The 22,748-nt window shown below is 37.3% G+C and overlaps 1 protein-coding gene and 1 long non-coding RNA gene across 3 annotated transcripts; one reads left to right on the forward strand and one right to left on the reverse strand.

Annotated features, from left to right (window-relative positions):
- Positions 1-920: 920 nt before the first annotated feature.
- LOC121889466 lies at positions 921-12,603 on the forward strand. The gene is made up of 3 exons (XR_006093542.1): positions 921-1,253; positions 12,051-12,165; positions 12,377-12,603. It is a non-coding gene; the product is annotated as an uncharacterized LOC121889466 (long non-coding RNA).
- Positions 12,604-14,128: 1,525 nt separating this feature from the next.
- On the reverse strand, positions 14,129-21,240 carry zgc:92664 (uncharacterized protein LOC436695 homolog). 2 transcript variants are annotated; one of them, XM_042401438.1, is made up of 5 exons: positions 20,705-21,240; positions 19,631-19,725; positions 18,366-18,610; positions 16,670-16,777; positions 14,129-15,603 (listed from the first exon to the last, which is right to left on the reverse strand). In XM_042401438.1, exons 1-5 carry the CDS (start codon positions 20,723-20,725, stop codon positions 15,539-15,541), a joined length of 534 nt encoding a protein of 177 aa, XP_042257372.1. In that variant the 5' UTR covers positions 20,726-21,240; the 3' UTR covers positions 14,129-15,538. The 2 variants fall into 2 exon arrangements, with proteins under 2 accessions (XP_042257372.1, XP_042257373.1); XM_042401439.1 differs by having other exon boundaries at positions 18,366-18,592; positions 20,705-21,239.
- Positions 21,241-22,748: the final 1,508 nt, after the last annotated feature.

Below are 22,748 nucleotides of genomic sequence, written 5' to 3' on the forward strand. Positions count from 1 at the left end.
CACCCTCCACCAACACACATACACACTTCCTTATTTTATTATTATTATTGTAAGGCTGCTCTTTAGGACATTCTGCAACCAATCCCCATCCCTTCTTTTAATGTACATTAATCTATTTATTGTTAAGTTCTGCTGTGTAATACACATTACTGTGATGGTTTGATGGACTTACTTACATGCCAGCGGAAGAACAATCCACTCATCACTTTTATTACTGCCACTTGCACTTTAGTTTAATTCAATATAATATAATATAATATAATATAATATAATATAATATAATATAATATAATATAATATAATATAATATAATATAATATAATATAATATAATATAATATAATACACTAATATATAATAATGTATAATAGTATGTGTGTACTTGTACACATACTATTATATATATATATATATATGTGTGTGTGTGTGTGTGTGTGTGTGTGTGTGTGTGTGTACTTTATATGTGTGTGTGTGTGTGGGTGTGGGTGTATGTGTTGATATATGCACTTTATCAACTTTATGTTGATATAAAAGGAAGGCTACTGGTTAGTAAAAAACATATCTAGACTATATCTATTCCTGTAAAAGCTTCTCATGACTTCTGAATTTCCAGTTGCCACATAGGAGAGCTTAAAATTCTTTCAAACAAATGTCATGTTTGAAGCACTTTCTTGTTTAAATTCCTTGTTGATTGTGCTATTCCGAGTGAATAAAGTTTGACTTGACGAGTACAGACTGTCGCAACGTGCGCGCACGCACACACACACACACACACACACACACACACACACACACACACACACACACACACACACACACACACGCAGGGCTCTAACCGGTTTGAAATTCAAAACACAACCGCCTTGCACATCTCCCGTCCTGCACCGCGGCAATGTGAAAGTCTGTGACGGTTATTTTAATTTAACATAAAAAATAAATAAAAATCACAGAAGCGATATTATTCAAAACCAACGACAGAGATCGATTGGGCTGGTCGACAAGCACATTTTGATACTAGTGAAATATTGCTGCGCGCGCGTTGAAATTTCTATTTATTTTTTGTGTGTGTGACGGCTGTGTGGGGAGCCGAGGAACAGAGCTGTTGGCGCCACTTTCAAATCCTGCACTGACACAGTTAGTCCGTCTTCAAACACATTTAAGTTACACACCACTTAATTTCTCTTTTTCATAATTACTGTTAGACGAGGAATATCTTAACACCCCTTCTCTTTTGGACAGTTTTTTCTTCGGAAGGTAAGCAATTCAGTCATTAAATATTTTATATATTTTTGTTATAATTGAAATGATACGTTTATTTTTGTTTTTACTAGTAGTCGTAGTCCAGTAAGTAACTTTTGGGGCTTTTTATAATTAGCTGTAGGGAAAAACTGAGCTGCTTCTGATTGAATTTGGAGTTGCTGTAAGTTACAGTGAAGCTGCCGTGTAACCTCCTGCATAGTAGGCTATCAACGAACTACAGTTTGAAACAAAGGCTGTTTCGCATTAATTACAACCGAAGCTTTGCACGGCTCTAATGCTGGACACACGGCTGCTAGTTTATCCTTTTCTTCGTTGAGGCAGGTGGGTTGAAAAAATCGTTTCTCTATATAGGCTTACGTTAACATCGGAGGAATTGTTTTATATTTCTGTACAAAAGAGTTAAGAGATAACTGAGGAAGCGGACACTCCCCCCAGTCACAGCCCCCTCCCCAAAGACCCCAACCCACACCGGCCGTACACTCCGACTAAATACGCTTTGAAATTTGATTTTAACCATATTAAAACGAACCCGCAACTACATTTGAGACTAAAGGCACCGACAAAAACTAGATAAATCCCGTTTACATTATGTAGAATGAGTGCTAGGACGAGAATGTACCAGGTCTGACTCAGCGGTTTATCGAGGACTCGCCCCTGTCATGATGCCATTACATTGTTAGAAGGTTGTGGACAGTATATCCGCAGCTCGGTTAGATACAATGTCGCAGCCAGGTGCAGTTATCGAAACACAAGCCACCCTTATCGACTTTTTATCCTGTTGATAATTTCGCTAATAAGCCATCTATATCTATATTAGTTTACATTTTTCAATAGCACATTATACATTAAAGTAAAACGTTACAGTTGATTTCTGGCCAATTTGGTACAGTGGTTGGTGTTAAATTATAAAAAAAGACTTCTTCATTCATTAGTTAAAAAAGTCCTTCATAAACATATGAAAATATAGAGAACAATATGAAGATTTTGCTCTCTAGGCCTGTATATTTTGCTGTATTGCTAGTGGAATTTTCCAGCAACATGAAAATAGTGTAGCTGTCATTTACTAAAAACATAACAGAGTTTTTTAGTTCAGGCCCAACCACAACCAGTACAGGCACTTCAACAAGTCTTTCAGGCGGCCAGTATCTTCCCTTGTTAGAATACATAAGAATGAGTGGTGGAATATGATGATGAATATGGGTCCCCTTGGGGGGAGGGGAGGAGGGGAGGGGGGGGGTATGATATGCTATGACAATGCAGAATCCATCCACATGTATACATATTCCTCCATGCCCCCGCCTCCCTCCTAATAATTCAGGACTCTGGTTGTTAGCATTTAATATACAGTGTCATTACATTAGAGTTACCACCGTGTCTCACCTACATTTGATATATCACAACGAGAGCAGGTAATGCCACACATCTGCCTTGAAAAAATGTTTAAATATTGAATATTGGTTTATTGTTCAAACCCTTTTTTTGTGAATTATCTCGTGAGGTGTAAAGTGTAAGTCAAACTGAACCTCTCTTGTGTCTTCTTGTAAAATATTTCTGAGAATCGGTTCCCATTCTGTGATAATATAGTTGAATACAACTGAAACAGGTGCTCAGATGAAGTGAATTTTGGCAAAAAATGTACTTATCATTACATTCTTTGTCATTTCAGGGGCTTCAACTATTAGTTGTTTTCATTTTCAGTTAATATATTGATTATTATTTTTGGAGAATAGATTTCATCCAAAAATCTAAAAGTGATATAGGTGGGCATTATCAATAATCATCAGTTATCAACGAAATCTATCATATTACAAAAGACAAAGGTGATGTCTTTGAAGAGTTAACTTTGTCTGACCAATAATCCAAAAAAAAACCCCCAAACTATTCAATTTAAAATTAGATCAATCAGAAAAAAAACAGAAGGTAATATATACATATTTGAATAGCTGTGAGAAGCAAATGTGTGGCAATTTTACTGTCATCAGTCTATTTCCTGTCAACTGACTAACTGATAAGTTGATGTTTTTATTGCAGTGCTACATAAATCATTCAGAGGTGATAAAGAGTAGGTTGCGAAATTAATTTAGTCTGTGAGAATTATCTTAATTCTTTGACATGATTCATGAGAACTATCTGCACTGAATATGAGAATATCTGGTGTAGGGGAGTGAAATTTAGCTTTCAAGTGATCCAGAACTCCACTGATCCTTCCTGAAACATTCCGTCCAATACAAAATATGAAATGTCTTTTTTATATTACTTGTAAAAATATTTATAAACTTACATGTGCTTTTATGATGCCACCAGTTTACCTACGTAAGGATGTTCACTTTCAGAGCCATTATAGTACCCGTCTCTTTTACTAATAATTTTCATTGTCAGTTGATTAGTCATTTAGTCTATAAAATATCAGCAGTGAAAAATTCTTCTCTCTTCATCTTCAGATTGCTGTTTTGTTCTACTCTAATATCTTCAGTTTACAATGATATAAAACACAGAAAAGCAGCAAATCATCACATTTCAACCTGACAGTGTTTGACATCTTTGCTTGATAAATTACATAAATAATTAGTCTTTTAAAATGTGTTGCCAATTAATTTTCTGTTGATTAATAAACTATTTTTTTCAGCACTAGAGCAGCTGGGTAATGAAATACGTTGATACTAGTGCCAATGCGTGATTTTCAGCACAGATACACAAATGAATATATTTTTCTATAACTTACCTTGTTGAGTCAACACCTGTTTTTCAACAAAACCCCTTTTTTCTTTTTGACTTTACTTTAATCTTCTCAGCTGCATCAGTCTTTAATGTTCTTAACATTCAGACGTACAAGATGTTCACTTAAATAAAACTACAGAAAAAAAGAATAGAATTTTGAATTAAATCAAGAAATATTTGATTAAAACAAGAAATGAACAAGTCTAAGAAGCTTAAAACTTGTAGGTGTGATTAGAAAAACTTTATGTTCTAAATTCGGGCAGTGCTCAAAAGTATAGAGGTTCCATAGGTGGTCTAAGAAACCATGCTCAGTATTAATGTCATGTCTTACATTATGATGTGTAAGTCTGGAGCCTGGTGGTCATTATTACATAATGTGTGACTGAGATCACTTCTTGTGAAAGGAATTACAGTAAAATCAGAAAGCTCCATATTTTTGGGTCTCCCTGGAAGCTTTACTGTGGTAACTAGTGTTAAACTGAGTACTACAGTAGATTTTCCAAGTCAGAATTCAACCACCACACTGAGAGCAGAGCCTTGGTCTTTTTTTTTTTTCACTTTGTGCACTATATGGTTATTTTTGTGTGTGTGTGTACGCATGCATGCGTAACAGAAAGGGGGTGGGCAGAGCTTCTGTGTCCTGGTAAAGCAGTGTAGTTTGAGAGCAGCACTTTCAGCAGTCTGAGGGCCGGCCTCCTTCCCGTCGACTCCCCTCTCATGACCAAATGACACGAGAAAATACAGAGAGAGTGGAGCAGACACTGAGCCCAGCCATCAGTGCAATTAACAACATATTTCTGCATTAATACCAGTCCACCTATGTCTCTGCTCAGCCCTCTCATTTTGTGTTTCTGTGTATAAAAGTCGGCCAGTCGAACTCGCTCTCCTCATAGCTTTGCTGTGGTTTATGGTTTTAGTTTTGCAACTTTACCCTTGAAAGCAGACTTCTTAAACCCTGTGTATGAAAGCGTGGAGAGCTTCCTCTCACAGCCACACTTTCTTCATTTTATTTCCCTCCCTCTCCTCCCTCCCCGTCTCCTCAGTCTTTTTCTTTCAGTCTGACAGCCGAGCAGCTTGGCAGGCTTACAACTCAGCGCTCGGCACAGCGCAGCAGCCCCCTCGCCTTCCACAAATTAATTTTTAACTCACGAGCGGTAGCACCAACAGACCCCTCCTTTCACACCTGTCTTGCACACATCCTGGGGGCTGCCCTGATTTTTTTTCAGATTTTTCGGCGCCCCCAAAAATGTTGATTTGTATTGTAGAAAGTGATGGCCGGGGAAAAAGGCTGCAGCCCTTTAGGTTTTATGCCTACTGAGCCTCCTCACTGTCTCAGTGTGCGTAGCTGGGGCTCCAGCGAGGCAGCAGGCAGCACTGAGGAGGACTGGGACACACACACTCACATAGCTAGGAGGTGAAGATGTGAAGGGCCAGGAAGAAAGGATGAGGGGGGGGACACTCAGTTTTTGGGGGGCCAATTTTTGGGACTGGGACCAGATCCCCCCCAACCCCCCACAGACCCCCCCCTTCTTACTAGGAACAGAAGCAGGAGCAACCAGAAATCCCTAACAGGCCTTTTTTCTGCTCTCCCTGTCACTATAGTAGACTGGGTATATTCCCATTGATATGTCTTTGTATGGAGCATATGTGTGTTTTAGTGACGTTTTTAGTCCTGGTGTTTTTCCTGTTTTCATTTTTATTTGAATATCTTTGTAATCCTGTAGCCTCAGTGCAGCGTCCGTACGTGTGTGTGTGTGTGTGTGTGTGTGTGTGTGTATGTGTCTGTGTGTGTGCGTGTGTGTGTGTGTTTGTGTGCGTGTGTGTGTGCGTGTGTGTGTGCGCGTGTGTGTGTGTGTGTGTGTGTGCATGTGCGCGTATTTTTTATTTTTCAGGACTAGTTTTAACTGTGGACTAGTTAGTCTGTGATTGGTGATACTGGCCTTTTGGTTAAGAGCATCCACACAAAGTGAGGATGGACTTGTGTTCAGATGACCAGCAGTGTTCTCTCTGAGTTAGTAGTTAGGGCTCGTTAGTGCTCCATTCATTTGCTTTATGATCTCTGCAGCAGACGGTAAGTGAATCTTTATTTTTTTCTCTGAAGCGTTTAAAATGGCCTCTGTTGCTGTGAATGGAGAGAGCAGCAGGCCACAGAGAGGAGCTTTTCACAGCTCTGCTTTGCTTCTCTCTCTTTCTTCCTTTCCCTCCACCACAATTTTAGTTGCGCTCTTTTTTTTTTTCCTTCTCTCTCTCTCACCCCCCTCCTCAGTCTACCTCTCTCTCTGTTTCATGCTTCTTCTTCTTCTTCTTCTTCTTTTTTTTTTTTTTCTTTGAATGAGGCTGGAAGTTTGGGTCTGACTCTAACGCCCGTCTGTCGCTGCTCTCCCTGCTGTTATGACCTCTTGTTTTAAATCCGATCACCTTCTATCATTCCTTCCCTTTCTGATTGACTGAGTGGTCGTATGCTTGTGCAAGGCTCAGTGTGAGCACTGTGGGAGGCTCACTATGACTTACAATGCCTTTTTTTTCCACTTCATTAAGTTCATTTTTCTCTTAAATGTTGGCCTCCGTTTTTAAATTCCTAATCTGTTTTTTTTAAGTGTATTTGATTTTCTAATATTTAATTAGTGTCAGAGCATTTGATGTATTTGAGCATTTTTATCACTCAAACTCAACTTTTCTGAAAGTAAAAATCTTAAAGTACACCAGGGTGGGTGTGGTGCTTACAGGCCATGATTCTCTCCTCTGCTCTCAAACTTTATTTTACTTTAGTTGGAAGTGAAACCACAATTCAAGGTTTGTTACATATTACATATACTATATATAAATAAAAAGTGCTGAAACAATAGTCAGTTAATTGATTAGTCAATTGACAAATTAACTTGCAACAAATGGGATAAATAGGTAATTTTTTTAAAGCCATATTTAAGCAAAAATGTCAAATAATCTGTAGTTCCAGCTTGTCAAATGTAAAGATTTGCTGCTCTTCTGTTTTATATAATTGGAAATTGAAAATGTTGGAGGTTTTGGTCTGTTAGTCAAACTAATGAAGACATTCAGGTGTCACTTTGGGTTCTGGGAACTTATAATGGGCACATTTCATTATTTTCTGATATTTCACTGACCAAACAATTAATTAAATAATCGGAAAAAAAAATGTGAAGATCACTCAAAAAAGAAAATAATTGTTAGGTGCAGCCCTGTACAGCACATCTCCAGATTTTCTGTTACACCTTATATACACTGTAGTTTGTTACTGAAATGATGAAGTGTGCAAAAGATTGCAGATTAACAGAAAATGCATCGCCTACAATTTTGATAATGGATTATTCATCAGTCATTTATCAAGTAAAAATGTCAAACACTTCTTTGGCTTTTAGACTGTTAGACAAAAGTCACATTTGAAGACGTCACCTTGGACTCAGATCTTTCACTATTTTCTGATATTTTGTAGATGAATTTTAAAAAAAGACATGAAATCAATAATCATTAGTTGTAGCTCTACTGTAGTTATCAGTTTGTAGTAGTGTTGGGTGTTATGACCACATATACTCTGATACATGTAAATCTGTCAACCATCATACTGTTAACACTCAGCTATCTATCCCTTTATATGAAAGCATTGTGGCTGATGGAGGGACTCAGTGAGGAGGACTGATTCAAATCATTGCATTTTTACATTAATGAAATAAAGTCAGATATTTAATTCACAAAATAAAAACAAAGTCCTCACAGGGTATTTTATCTCATTTCTGAGTGAATTTTCATGCAGAAAATGAATTGTATCAGGATATATATGGATATTGTGATATAAAATGACATATTGGCTGATAGAGGATTTTTACCCATATTACTGTTATAGTTGTACATTCTATATTCTTCTTCTTACTCATACACACCTATGTGCCAGAGCAGAACAGATTCCACACTGGTGACAATGAAAAACAGCTACTCACTTCATTCCTAACTTTACACTGAATGTAGCCATCAGTGTGTGTTGTGATTGTTGTTGGTGTTGTTTGGTTGTAGTTCTGTTGTAGCTTCATGGCTCAGGTGTCCGCTTGGTTTTGTGGCATTAATATGGCTGCTCACTCGTGTAATCAATCGGTATCACAAGTGATAACATATAATAAGATTAATTACAGGGTTTGTTGTTTTCTGAAATTATTCCTTCATTGACAAAAAAAAATTGTGGCACATGACAATTTTGATGATGGACTAATCATGTGAGTCAGGTGTGAGGATTTGCTCCTTTTTTGTGTTTCATATCACTGAGAATTGAATATTTTGGGCTTTTGAAGTTGTTATTTGAACTACTTGAGGGTCTTGACATATAGGCTAAATGATCAATCGATCAAGAAAGGAATCAGTGAACAGATGGATTAGTGGATAAAGAAAATAATGATTGTATCTGTCTGTGATGGAGAGTGTGTTCAGCTGTGTGGACATCTTCTTAAATAAAACACAAGCAGGTTAGGATGATTCCTTCACTCTGACTTGTTGGATCTTTCTCCAACAACATGTTGCTCTTTCTCATCATTTTCCCCCCTCACACTAACTCATCTTTTCCCTTTTCAAGTGTTCAATGTGTGACCCTCTGCAGGTAAGATGCTGTTCAGCTGATCACACCTTCTGTCTTCATCTTTATTCCTTTTTGCTACAAACTCCATCTGCTCTTCCTTTTTATTTGAACCTGTTTCACATGGTTGATTTTGACTTATTGAAATAGCAGTTGATGTACTTTACAAGGCTGATATGTATGAAGTTTTAACAGCAGACATTACAATCCTGCTGTCTTTAGGGTTCTTTTATGGCCAGAGGACTCTAGAGAGTTTTGAGAATGAAAACAGAAGTTGGCCTCATCACATGTGTCCACATCTCTGTGTGGCAGTTAGTGACACACAGCAGATTGACAAATAATGTAAGAATATTCTTTTACAGTTCCAAAACAACACTTGTTTGGTACTTTTTTTTTTAATAAAATCGAAATCATAAATCAAATTTTCTTAAATGAAAAGAAATATGCTAATGTAGTGTGATTTCAGTAATGGAGCTGCTTCCAATTTCCATCAGTATTGTGGAAATCATTAGTATGTTGAAATAAAGGCAGATCACTGCACTAATATCAAGAAATATGACACTAAAGCTGATCTGATTTGTTAACTAGTCAAATAAGAATCATCGGCTGATTTTTCACACTTGTTTTAAAATAAATTGGGTGAGATGTTGGATTATTGCAGTTAGCAGATATGACGTAGCTTCATGTATAGATTCATCAGAGTTAGTAGCAAAGATGTTTGACTTGTGTCCTTGAAATTTGAGGCTTTTTTTTTTTCCAACTGTCCAGTTGTTTCAGGCAAAATCTGCTGTTTCATACTCTGAATGACATTGTAATTATATTTAATTGTATTTGTTTTGTTGTATGTTTCAGTGTAACTTTACAAAAGAGTAAAAGGAATTTTGTAACATGTGAAATATGCCTGAAATGAAAAAGAAGTTTTTTTTTTTGCTCACTGAACATTTTCTACACAATGAGAGAAAGGAGACAAAGGGGGGGAAGACAGTGAGAATATGGTATTCCCCATATAACTAATCCAGTTCTATAATAGGTCTGAACATAACTGCAGACTTTGTTGCATTTTTCTGCAGTAATTCTTAAAGCAGATAAGCAGTGTTTCTGGTGTACTCTTCACTTCTACTGCTTCCTCTTTTTTTTTCTTTTCCTCTTCCTCCATTTTGTCTCCCTCAACCATTTTGTTTGTGTTAGATTTCCTTTACAAATGATACACAACACTGAAAAACTCATGTGTTGCTCAATGGTGTTTTTTTCACAATATTGAAATTAATTCAGTTATTTACTACAAACTGTTACACATTTGATTGAAGTGAGCAGCTGCTAAAAGAAAAGAAAAAAAGCATTTTTAAGCAACTTGTAGCTATTATACACATGAAGACATGTTTGGTGTACATTAAAGAGATGATGAATTAATTTGTACCTAAATTAACAAGGAAAATGATGAAAAGAAAAACATCATAACACATGAATTTCCCCTGTTTGTGTCTGGGTGTTAAACTGGTGTGTTTTCCCCTTTGAGTGTGTGCAGCATGAGGCAGTAAATCTGATGGACTCTTGGTCTCAGTGTGTCCAGGGTACGCTCTAGCAGCACATCATGTTTTGCAGATATATGCTGAATCACTCCAAATCATTATGTGCTGCCACCGTGAGCCCTGGGATTCCCAACAACATAGTGGGAACTGCTCCCAGTCAAACTTCAGGTCTTATACTTGTGTCTGCAGTAACTCCTGTTGCTTCTTTTATCCTCTTAAAGGTCCTCGGTCCATGTATGAGTGTGTGTAAATGTGATGGTTTTTCTGCTCTGTGTGAGCATCACCGTGTCCTCTGACACATCAGCTCACATTAAGCGTGGGTATGGTAAAGTACATCCGCACTCTGAGTGTGGTCCACATTCTCTAAGATGTTCTCTGAGAAGAAAAAAATGTAGAAAATCATGTTCTACTTAGCAAAATCAAAAAAAATCATCAGTACTGAAATACTCTTTCCGTTTGCTGGTGTTCTGGCACCAGTAGTGTATATTTTTAACAGTAGCTTTCACTATTTTCACTATTTCACATGCGTCACATTTTTATGCTTAATGTATGTTATCAGGCCCGTGTCAGTCAGTAAGTGTGTAAACTGTGGACAAATCCTTTATCCACCACACTGCAACAAAAAAGTCTCCTGACAAGGCATTTACACATATATGTATCTATATGTATGTATATGTGTGTGTGTGTGTGTGTGTGTGTGTGTGTGTGTGTGTGTGTATATATATTTATAGAAAGAGAGAGAGATTTCTTTCTCATTAACATTCACTATTAAAATACAGTGTTACACAATCTTTTTCTGCCATGCCTCCCATAAAGCCATTATATTTTCATGAACTATGAACAGTAACTGGTGAAATAACAAAATAAGGTCAAGTTTATTGAAATAACAATTTCTAGAACATAAAGTGCACGTTTCTGTTCACACGTTTCTTAGTGAGTTATTAAGCAGCCATCCAGAGGTTGCACGGTAGAAAAAAAATATTGCTGTGGAAATCCATGTGAATGGATGAATAAACTGTAAGCAGGGATTAACAGTTTAATACAATATTAGTTAGCATTTAATAGTCATGTCAGCCAATTGAAAGCACAGAATTATAACTGCTCTCAAAAAATTATTCAAATACTATAATACATGTTGTATGCAATAATTGTCAAATATGACTGATAGTGTCTAATTCATACTCTGTTCTGATTGGCTAAAGGTCACTATATTAAAGGACAGGTTTTGCAGTATTCAGTTTGAATCCATGCGTTGATGAAGTGGGTATAAATAAATGGCATTCTGTAACAGCCTCCGGTATATCCACGTATGCCTGTCCAAAAATCTAAAGTAAACTCTGCACTGTTGTGTAGCCAACTGTGTAGTTGCTAACTGAAAGCAGCCCAAAGTGCTGATCAGTATTGCTGAAAGAACGTCCAATGTAGTACAATATTTTTTTTTTTTTAAAAAGTGTTCAGGGGACAAGGACAGATGCAGTAAATGTCATAGCGATATTAATATGGTTAATAAAATAGTATTTAAAAAAATCAGTATTTGTAGCCATCTTAATAGCAAAGCACAGACACCAACCTATTCCATCAGTTCCTCTTAATATCAGAGACTTTTTTAACTGTAAGTAACTTCATTGTGTGCATGGATTTTTTTTTTTAATGAGAGCCTGCCGGGCTCTGTATATATCCTTATGCTTTGCAGAGTACTTGAATTCATGAAACATTAAAATAGGGACACACTACATTGAAATGTTTGCACATTAAATAGCCGCAAATGTCAGGTTATTTCTGTAAAGGTGTCTAGTTGCCACTAGTGGAGTTTATCTGTTCTACAATAAGTGTGGTGTTGTACTCTACATCTTTGTAAGTATATAGCCGTCCTGATCACGACTAAACACGAGCACAGAATACTGACACTCAAACACAGAGCATGTCTGACAACCTGTGCTACTTTTTTTTTTTATTGTTGTTTTTCAGCAGGTGGATGTGTGAAAGTCTCCCTGTAAGATGCTGACGGCCACACCGTCACCGTGAGTGGAGTTTCCGTAAATGCCAAAAAGAGGAAATCCGATCCCTTCAGTCATCACTAAAGGTTTTTAGAAATGCACTAAAAGTTTCAGTTTTAACTTCATCCATTCAAACCTGGCCAGTAACATTCAACAGAAAGTTTGTTTTGGTTCAAATAAATGAAAAGACGTAGATGATTAAATAGTGGACAACTGTGCAGCCCTACTGAATATTAGTTTAAATGTAGTCTGTGTCTATGATTCACCTGCTTTGTATTTCTGATCATATGATTTTAGCTGTGTGAAGCCAATGGAAGACACTACAGCACATTCACAGACACAGAAAGCTGCTAATAAACTGACCAACTTAACCAAGCCTGCCTCAGTACTTATTCAACAAGTACTTGTGTCTGGATATTCTTTGATTTCTGTGTGTGTGTGTGTGTGTGTGTGTGTGTGTGTGTGTGTGTGTGTGTGTGTGTGTGTGTGTGTGTTTTGAGAATAGCAGTCAGTGTGTCAGGCTGTAGCAGCACATCATTACTGGTATTTCTCCTCTCTGTATTGCCAGTATGATATGTGCTGCTCCTGTCAGACACACACACCTCTTCACCCACATCTTCCTCCTCCAACAAATAAGGAAATATATTTGTACATTTTAGACTTTTCTTGTAATCGGAAAAAAACACATCTGTACAGTGTAACTTATTAAATATGACCTAGTTCAATATGTGGGTCTTTGAAGGATTATCAAGATTTGTTGGATACTATTATACTATTAATAAAAGCTCAATATTGGAAAACAAAGTGTCTGCCCCATTCATGTTTTATATGCTTCTTATATACTTAACTAATAAAGGTGCATGAAACTGAGCTGAAGTGGCAGGTTTCCAAAGCCACTTTCACTTAGGAAAAATAATCCTAAAGTGAAATCCTAACTTCGGAAAAGGACGCATCTCAAATTGTTGCACTCACAGAAAAGAGACTATACAGATAAAATTGTGACTGAAAATGCGAACGCAGGTGGGCCAAACTGGGCCGAGGAGATGACTTAGGAGACAGAATGTAGTTTGATGAGAAAAAAAATCATCAGTACAATCTACAAATCGGTTTTATTAAATAGCATATTAATCTATTAATCACTCCCTCTTAAAGAATGGTTCACTTCAACATGGATTTGTCAACCTTTAAAGGACACCACCACTGGTTTGGTATGTTTTCCACAATTTAAAACTAATAACCTATACTATACATTCCTACCAACCATTTTCCACTGAAATGAATTCATGAAATCTGCTATCACAGTGAGCATGATGTCTGCACTAGTTGTCAAAATCATGTTCATGTGGAATAATATAGACAGGGCTGGGAGATAAATATGAATGTCTCAATAAATTCAAATTTAAATGAACAAGTTAATATTTTACCAAAATCTTACCGCATGGGAGCTTAAATGCTTTTTTTTTTTTTTTAGGTATTTTTTTAAAATTAAGATCTGCACTAGCTTTACCAGTGCTTTCATCCACATCGCAAGGTCTTCATCAGCAGGTGGAATTTGCTCAGTTGTCATGATTTTAGCAAAACATAATATTTGCCCAAACTCTTTACTGTGTTGTTCTGATAGTAATTTATCATTAATGCTGTTTGTTCCCATACCATCCAACTTTCAATGTAATGCAGACTTGTCTAGTCTAACTATACTTATGAATGCGTCACTATCTCATGATAACTACAACAATTAAAGCAGACATGATGATAGACGGGCAAACTTCAGCTTCACATTAACTGAAATAAATGGAAGCCAATGGCTGCCTCAATAATAATAATAGTAATGTCAAATATGTATGATGTTGAATGCAACAGGCAAAAACGTTTGACAGAAGAAACTACAAGCTCACCTGTTATGGCATTTCACCTTCCTTCATTATGTTTTATATGGAAGTCTGGTATAACTATGGGTTATTGCTATAGGATGTCCACATGGAAATACATGATCTTAAATGTGGGTTCACTTTCACACAGATGAACTGATGTCATGATACAGAGCCAAGAGAGTATTTCCCATTAGTCTTTATGCACATTATTTAAATTAATCTGTCAGACCTCATGCCATGGTTATTCCTTAAGTACAGAAGCTGAGATTAATAAGTAATAATGTTAATAACATTTAAGACCTTTTGGTTTGAGGTGTTGGTAGGTGTACTTTTGAACTTTAGACAGTGCCAAGCTAACCATTTCCATCTGTTTCCAGTCTTTATGCTAAGCTAGGCTAATTGCCGTCATACTTAAGGCACAGACATTAGATTGATATTGATCATCTAACTGTCAGACAGTAAAGGAGCATATTTCCAAATTATTTTCTTGAAAAATAATGCCGTTAAGCATTGTTCTTTCATTTGGAAGGGGGGAAAAATGTATTAGCTTTTCGCTAAGCTTTCACACACATTTCGCAGTCTTCATCAGCAGATGATGCCATCTCCACATAACACCTGGGCCAACTCCACCCACTAATGAAGACTTTACGATGTGGTTGAAAGCTCCAGAAAAAGCTTGTAGGTTTAAGTTAGGATAACTGGTGTCCACACCTAGTACCTACTCATATGTGTTTCTGCCATTTTGATATCTCTATGTCTTACAAATGTATACCATCACCATAAAAACATATTTTATCCAAAGAAAATTAGATAATTATATCTCAAAATACCAGCCACATCCTCATTATTCAGTTTCTCCTTGAATGACACAGAGAGTATCAACTGTATGATCTAACCCTCTGTGTTCTTATAACCTCTAACACACTTTAGCTGGCAAGTTAAGAGGAAGGAAGGAATTTAGACAATTCACACTGAAAATATACTGGAAACAATCACTCATACATGAATCCAAAATGTCTTTGTTCTACTTCTAACTACTCTAATGTTCAACACTGAGAATTACGTTCATATCTGCTAATACGATCATTTGCTGAATTGAACATGAAATACTATAAACTAGTACAGACAAATATTTGTTTTATCATCCTAAACAGCCATCTTTTAGAAACATGGGTGCATCTGGATAAGTCGGGAAAAAAAGGCAAAGCAGGACTGTTTCTTCTCATTGATGCAGGCGTTGTAAAACGCTTCTGCTGGGTCGTTTCTATTTTCCTGGCTTCTCTTTAAAGAAACACAGGAAGTATGAATGGTAGAACAGCTTCCTCACTGGATACTGTCTTCTATATTTATGATTTCCTGGATGTTCCTTCAAAGCAAAATCAATTAGCAGAAAGAGAAATGATCTCAAACTAAAATGTCTTGCGGTAAAAAGGAAAAGTAGGATAGGAGTTGTGCGTGACCCAATACAACATCCAATGCTGCTATATTTACTCTGGTGCTCAGCATCTTCTGTCCAGTTTATTACAACTTGTGTCTTATTTTCATAGTTTTGTCCATCGTTTCTATGAAATCCACAGGAAGTGAAAGGTCAACGGGACAGCAGAGGAAGGTCACTGGGATTCATGATGAGGCTGGAGTCCAGGTTTAGGTTATCTATGGAGTCACACAAAAACAGCATTTGTAAAGTCTGGTGTTAATCAATATTTTTCTCACTGTCAATAAAACCCATAGGCAGAACCAAACCAACAGTGTGTTAGTCCATCTCTCAGTACTTCTTTAACCTGTCTAGCTAGATTTATAAAACCATAAAAGTACATACAAGACTGCAGTCACCCAGTCCTGATGTACAATTCAATTAAATTATCGAGGATACAAACACAATAAAGCTCATGTCCATTGTGGCTCTTTACACTAACTTCCTAAAACAGATGGTCACTGTAGTTTTTAGGAAACATTTATCAAACAGGAAGAAATTTGAGAAAAATGCATTTGTTGGGGACTATCTTCGGCCGCAGATTAATCCACATTTAGTGCTTTAGTGAGCGTTTCTGGCAGCGGTGTGGTTCATTGATGCGTTTTTAATAGTTTTTGGACAAAGAAGATATATCAGGCTTTGGATACATACACAACACTTTGCGGTTTGGCTCTGCACATGGGATTTGTTGACAAGACGAAATATACTGAACATCACCAAATATACACTTTGAACATGTTTAAACACATGAATTATGTGTTATCACAAACGTAAACGTGCACATACCATTAATTAAAGCTCCTGTGTAAAAAATATTTGAGTCTATAGAACCTTTTCAATGATTAAGATCTACTAAAAGATGCTATAATCACATTAAAAATCCATAGGTGGGGACTTTAAGCTAAGCATTCAACTTTTAGTCATTTGAGAGTACACACAGTAAACATGATACTTTTCTTGATACCTTTGATAACAATGGAAGAAGCAAAAGTAAAATGTTGTCTAAGCACAAGCAGCCATACAAGAACGCTGTCTATATAAAAATACAGAGTAGAAATGACAAACTGTTGATTTAAATCAGGATCTAAGTCAAGAAGATTATCAATCATTTGATGACAACATTTGGTGACCATGCATGTCAGTCAGTGCCAAAAATAATATTGAGGTTTGATCCACAGTCCTTGTCAGAACTTCCCCTGAATCAACCCCTGTGTGTGTGTTTCAGTAGTTCCTCATGGACTTCACCTTGATCAAAGTTGTTGAGTTTTTTGGAGTTGGATCCTTCACCCAGTCCCTCGATGTCCACAAGATCACTGTTGACATCTGAGTCATTCAAAGCACTGAGTGTCACATCTACACACACACACACACACCAGAAAGATGAAAATGTGTTGTATTATTAGTGAACAATGTAAAAAAAAAAAAAGTTCAGTTAAAAATGCTTAAATTAAAAAAAAAAAAAGATCTCTGTGGTGATGGAGGTTATGCATATCCTATTTTTTGTTTTGGTGACACCTGGAAGTTACTTGACAACCTCCTGATCAGATTCTTATATATTATCAGTCCATCTATAATTTATAATTTTGTCCCTGCAGTATTTCTGTCCTCTTGGTCTATTCTGTACACACACAACATCTATTGCATATACGTCTGTCCTGGGAGAGGGATCCCTCCTCTGTTGCTCTTTCTGAGGTTTCTTCCATTTTTTTCCCCCCGTTGAAAGTTTTTTAGGGAGTTTTTCTTTATTCACAATCAAGGGTCTAAGGGTAGAGGATGTTACATTTCTCTCATAATGAAAAATACAGCTGTTTAGGTTTTACAGAAACATCAATATTGATCTGTTTGTTGCAGCTATCTGTATGTAGGATTTTGTCCTTTGAGTGTATTACATATCTGTAGCCCTCACAGAGCTGCAGCATACATGCATCCCCAAACTGAGGGTTAGGGTTAGGGTTAGGGTTAGGGGTAGGTCCTGGGTTAGGGTTATAGGGTCAGGGTCAGGGCCAGGGTAAGGGCTAGGGCTAGGGTTAGGGCTAGGGTTAGGGTTAGGGTTAGGGTTAGGGTTAGGGGTTAGGGGTTAGGGGTTAGGGTTAGGGTTAGGGTTAGGGCGTTAGGGTTAAGACACATGGTACAACAGGTGACTTCATTCATTATGTAAATCTCCCAAAACGGTGGCAGGACGGGTCAGGATCTAATGGTAATTTCTACACATGAGAGACTTTGGACCAAACTCTGGATCTTCTAATTCCGTTTATTTGTATTATGTTTATTATTACAACGAGATTTCACTTTTGCTGCTTAAATGCAATGTCTCACCATATTTACAGTAGTGACACTACAGAGTGCATGGAAATATATCCATCTACTGAAGGCACTCTCTCTAATCTAATGAGTAAATAATAAAAAAAATATAGTAATAATGCGAACATATTTTACTGTACCATAAGCTACCGGAGTTTTGTCTCATTGCGTGTTTTGTAAGATAAATTATAAATTCAGCTAGTAAAAAGATATTCTCTAGCATTGTCAGCAGATTTGGGCTGATGTATGTTCATATTTGGGATTGTATTTGTGTGTTTTGGGACTTCACAGAGGTGAAACAGTTTGCTCCTAAAATACACCGCAGCCTGTCACTCCCCAGTCCATCCAAAAGGTACTAAAAAATTACTAAAAAAGGAAAAGAAAATGTATTTTCTGTGTTACATCTAGTGGTTTTATTTTCACAGGTTTTGAGATATTTGTCTCTTGAGATTTCTGCCTTCACCCCAGTACACTAGAGGTGAGAATAGAGAATGGAATTTCTTATGTGATGCTCACAGCAATGGAAAATCAACATCTATTTCCATAGTAAATGCCAAATACAATGGAAGTGAAAGTATAATCCATGTATCACGCTGACTTGCATGTATCAGTTTGTCAGGTAAAGTGCTGCTTCACTCACCTGCAGTCTTCTGTTTCTTCATGGGGGGCCGGCTGACAGCTGGACGCTGTAGTCCCGATGCCACGACAACCTGCGCTGTGGGCACAGAGATGACGGTTGGAGTGCCCTGTGTTGCCATGGTGACGGCGGCCACTGCTTTCTTGATAACCTTCTTGGGCCCATCGGAGGAGGCTGGCAGCGCACCATCTTCATACAGCTTCCTTTTCACTGTGCTCTTCGTCTGACCGCTGGAGAGAAGATGGGAACTAACCTGACTTTAGTATTTATACCAGGTTAGCTGTCATCATTAATTAGTTGATCATTAGAAAATTAACCTGCAACAACATCTTGCACTATATTTGTTTTGTTTGTTTTTTTGGTCTGGAGGGTTTTTATAAAAATCATGTATGAAAAAGGTTTGGTTGGATTGCAATAAATTTCTGATCCTCAATAAAGTTTAAGAAGTGGTGGTGTAATTACACTGTATTAACATATAATTTGCAAGCTATTTTCTGCAATGATATATGATATGAAATGATTTATACAGTATATATACACACTAAAAACACAACCACCATCACTTGATAATAATATTTAGTTTAGTTTAGTTGATCTGGTGCTGAACAGGAGTACTGATCTAATAAGTGGCCGATGTCCCTGATTTATGTCCAACTGGCATTCCTTACCACTATATGTTTTATTCTAAAAATGGCCAAATATTTGCTACAATGCAGCAGAAGTCAACCAACACAACAGGACATGTTACCACTTTCAGCACAGACAAGTTAATAGACAAAATAATTTAGTGGAGTGCCTCCTTGTTGAACTGAAAGATAAGGTTGATAAGGAGAAAAATATGCTTAATTAGGCTACATATATGCTAGACCTGTCTGTGCTGAATGCACGGAGATAAATATGATCATCAAGTCTTCACAAGATCCCTGTCGGCTATCATCCACTGAATCAATCAATCAATTTTTATTTATATAGCGCCATATCACAACAAAAGTCATCTCAAGGCACTTTTCACATAGAGCAGGTCAAGACCGTACTCTTTAAATTTACAGAGACCCAACAATTCCCCCATGAGCAAGCACTTGGCGACAGCGGTAAGGAAAAACTCCCCTTTAACGGGTAGAAACCTCAAGCAGAACCCGGCTCTTGGTGGGCGGCCATCTGCTTTGACCGGTGGGGTTGAATACAAAGTGTCGTCGCAAACTTTGCTATTGAATTCACCATGTATTTTATACATGTATAGTCTGTGTGTCTACGTGTGTGCGTGTTACCCTGCAGGACTGGAGTCAGCCACTGGGTGAAGCTGCATGGTGAGCTCTCCTAGTTTGGTGAAGGCGGCTCCAGCTGCAGAAAAGATTTCCCCAACCTGTGCAAAACACAAACACACACTGTAACACTCAGTGTGAGCAATGCAGTACATGGCCAAAAGTATGCAGACATCCAAACATTCCACCCATATGTGATAGTTAAAACTATTAGTCTGATTCCATGTTCATTAATCTGCTGCTACAGCAGCCTCCACTCTGCTGGTTTCAGGGTTTCCAGCAGATGTTGGAACCTGGCTGCAGGGATTTGCTACTATTCAGACACAAGAGCATTTGTGGTGATAAGGTCTGACTGGTGCTGGATGGGGTTTATGTTCCCCCACAGCAAATTTGGAAGACCATTCCTTTATGAGGCTGGCTCTATGCACAGGAGTCATGTTGAAACAGTAGAGGGACAAACACAATCTGTCAGAAGAACACTACTGTCTTCTGTCTGACTGTATGCTCAACAGGGAAACACTGTCTGAGGAAACACTAAGAGAGAATTTGATGCTAAAAAGAATGTAAATGTGGTAGATATCCACTTGATATGACTAACTCAGACTGCTGAAGCCTCATATGAGCTTCACATCAACTTTTCAATGCATTTTTTGCACAAAATTTTGTCCCCCATCACTTACATTGAAAGCACATTTGAAGGATCTTTTAATATCCAGTATGAACAGGAGGAATGATTACAGCGAAGAAACCCCTTTCACTGTTCATATGGACACCTGACTGTTGTTTTAAGACACACTAGAAAACGGTGAACCTATCCTTTAAGACAAAACCAACAGCAACATCCCAGTCGTTCAGTAGAATATGTTTTATAGAACCGTTTCGCCAAACAACTGATTCAAGTCTCTGACTTTCCTGAATCCATCTCACAACACTGACTGATATTCTTCGTAGCTGGAAAACTTGAAGCGGCTCATTTGTTTGTGTAACGTTACAAGTTAATTGGATGCTATTCAGACAGGGCTAACTTCACTCTGCGGCGACAGACAACAACTCAGTGGTTCATGTCTTTAGAGGACTTACTTTAGTGGAAGCTGAGGTCATGGTGCTGCTTTCTGTAGCACCATAGACTGAATACAGTCTGTGAGTGGGATTCAGTGATGCTTTGAAGTGGACCTTGGAGCTGCTCAGATGCTAACAGTGTATGTTAGCTAGGTAGCATTTGGCTAAGTTACAACCTGTGCTGCTGTTCTTCCACTCGTGGTGTCGACGTCTGGAAAAGTCCAACATCTGAACAGGCTGGGGGACAGTGCTATGAAAGCTTTAGCTACAGTAAATTACATTACTGCTGGAAGAAGACAGGTCATTTTATACATCGAATACAATAAATGAGAGAACCGGTGCTGCCTTCGAGGTCTCCTTGTAAACTCCACGTTCGGGTATCCGAATTTATTGTGTGCTCTGTTTCAGAGGGTTTAGGTCGAAAAGTACATTTTGACTCGTGTGTATTATTTTTGACAGGAATTAAGCGCTACGGACTATACAGTTATTTACTTCTTAAATTACTGTCCACACTACAATAAAATAACATGGAGTATTGCTTCTTGTCGCTAAAATATATGAGGTTTCGGGCTTTGAACTCAGCAGCACAGTGACATCTGGTGGCAGAAAGTATAGCAGCAATTCAAGACGACACGTCAGTGATTTCGTAGTTGCAATACTTCGTGTGCTGGTGTAGAAGATTACGTGCTGTCCAAGTTTAACTACAATATGATAATACTACAATAATCTTTATTGTCGATCATTGTGGAAATGAGTCTTTGACTATACCCAGAATAAAACTTTAAGACATAGAACATTAGAAACAACAACAGCATGTAAAACAACAGACCATGCAAGGGCACAAGAAGTATTCAGATACTTTATTTAAGTAAACGTTGCAGTGCCACAGTTTAGAAATAGGCTACGTCATTGCAAATAAAAGTTATTTAAAAAGTTAAAAGTTTATTATTGGTAAAAATGTATCCTGAGAGTATCAAAAATAAAAGTACTCATAATGCAAGAAAATATACTTGGTCAGAGTTATATATTTTAGCCTATCATTTTATTATTTTTACTGATGCATTAATGTATAAGCAGAAAGAAGAAATAGAGTAGTAAAGTAGCATAAAATGGAAAAAATTACTTAAGTACAGTACTTGGGTACTGAGTAGTTAGTTAGTGTCCACCACTGCTAATATGTAAACCATGTGATGCTCTCTCACAATAGTATCCGTGATGATAATAGTGGGAGCAAGCAAAAAAGAGAAGAAAAAAAACAAGAGACAAACAACTTCTAATGAAAATAAATAGGTTGAAATATATATGTAAAAATATATATATTGTCGTCTACTGAATTCAGGAAATATCACAACATACCAGTATATACAAGGAGTTTACTGCAAGTTATCATCACTCACTGGTAAAAACACCACATTAAGTGGATCAATGAAAAAGCCAGTGCAAGGTGCAGGCTGATAACATAAATTCATGCTCATGTTGTTCACTACTAAAAAGTTATATGGGGGTATTGACATTAAGTTGATAACTAATGTCCACCATGTGCTCAAGTGAAATCTCACATCTTGTAGACAACTGGCACTTACCACTTTGTCAGCTGTTGAAACGTCCTGGTTATGTTATAAATATGGAAAAATATGACTTTAGAACATGAGGAGGACCTGAATGCACCATTTTGAAGTCTGTTTGGGAAGAGAAGCCATGTCCAGAAGACACAATGAGAGCCACATCCTGTGGTGGCCCTTGATTTTTTTTAAAAAATAGACAAAGCTAATAAAGAAGAGTGTAAATAAATAAAATGAATAAATACGAAAAAACGAATGAACATGTGGGTGGATGGCCAGATTCAAGTCTTTTGGTATTTTTAAGTCAATGTTCAATTAGAATGCAGCTACTGTGTTATTACCATCTTGCCATGTATAAGGGCTTAAAGGACGTGTTCACAAAGTTTCAAGTCTGTCTTAAAACAACAGTCAGGAGCCCAAATGAACATTGAAATATGTTTTTCTTGCCACAATTATTCCTCCTGTTCATACTGACCATTAGAAGATTCCTTCATAATACATTT

The sequence above is a fragment of the Thunnus maccoyii genome, chromosome 22 (genome assembly GCF_910596095.1).
Source record: "Thunnus maccoyii chromosome 22, fThuMac1.1, whole genome shotgun sequence".
In the NCBI taxonomy this organism is placed as follows: Eukaryota; Metazoa; Chordata; class Actinopteri; order Scombriformes; family Scombridae; genus Thunnus; species Thunnus maccoyii.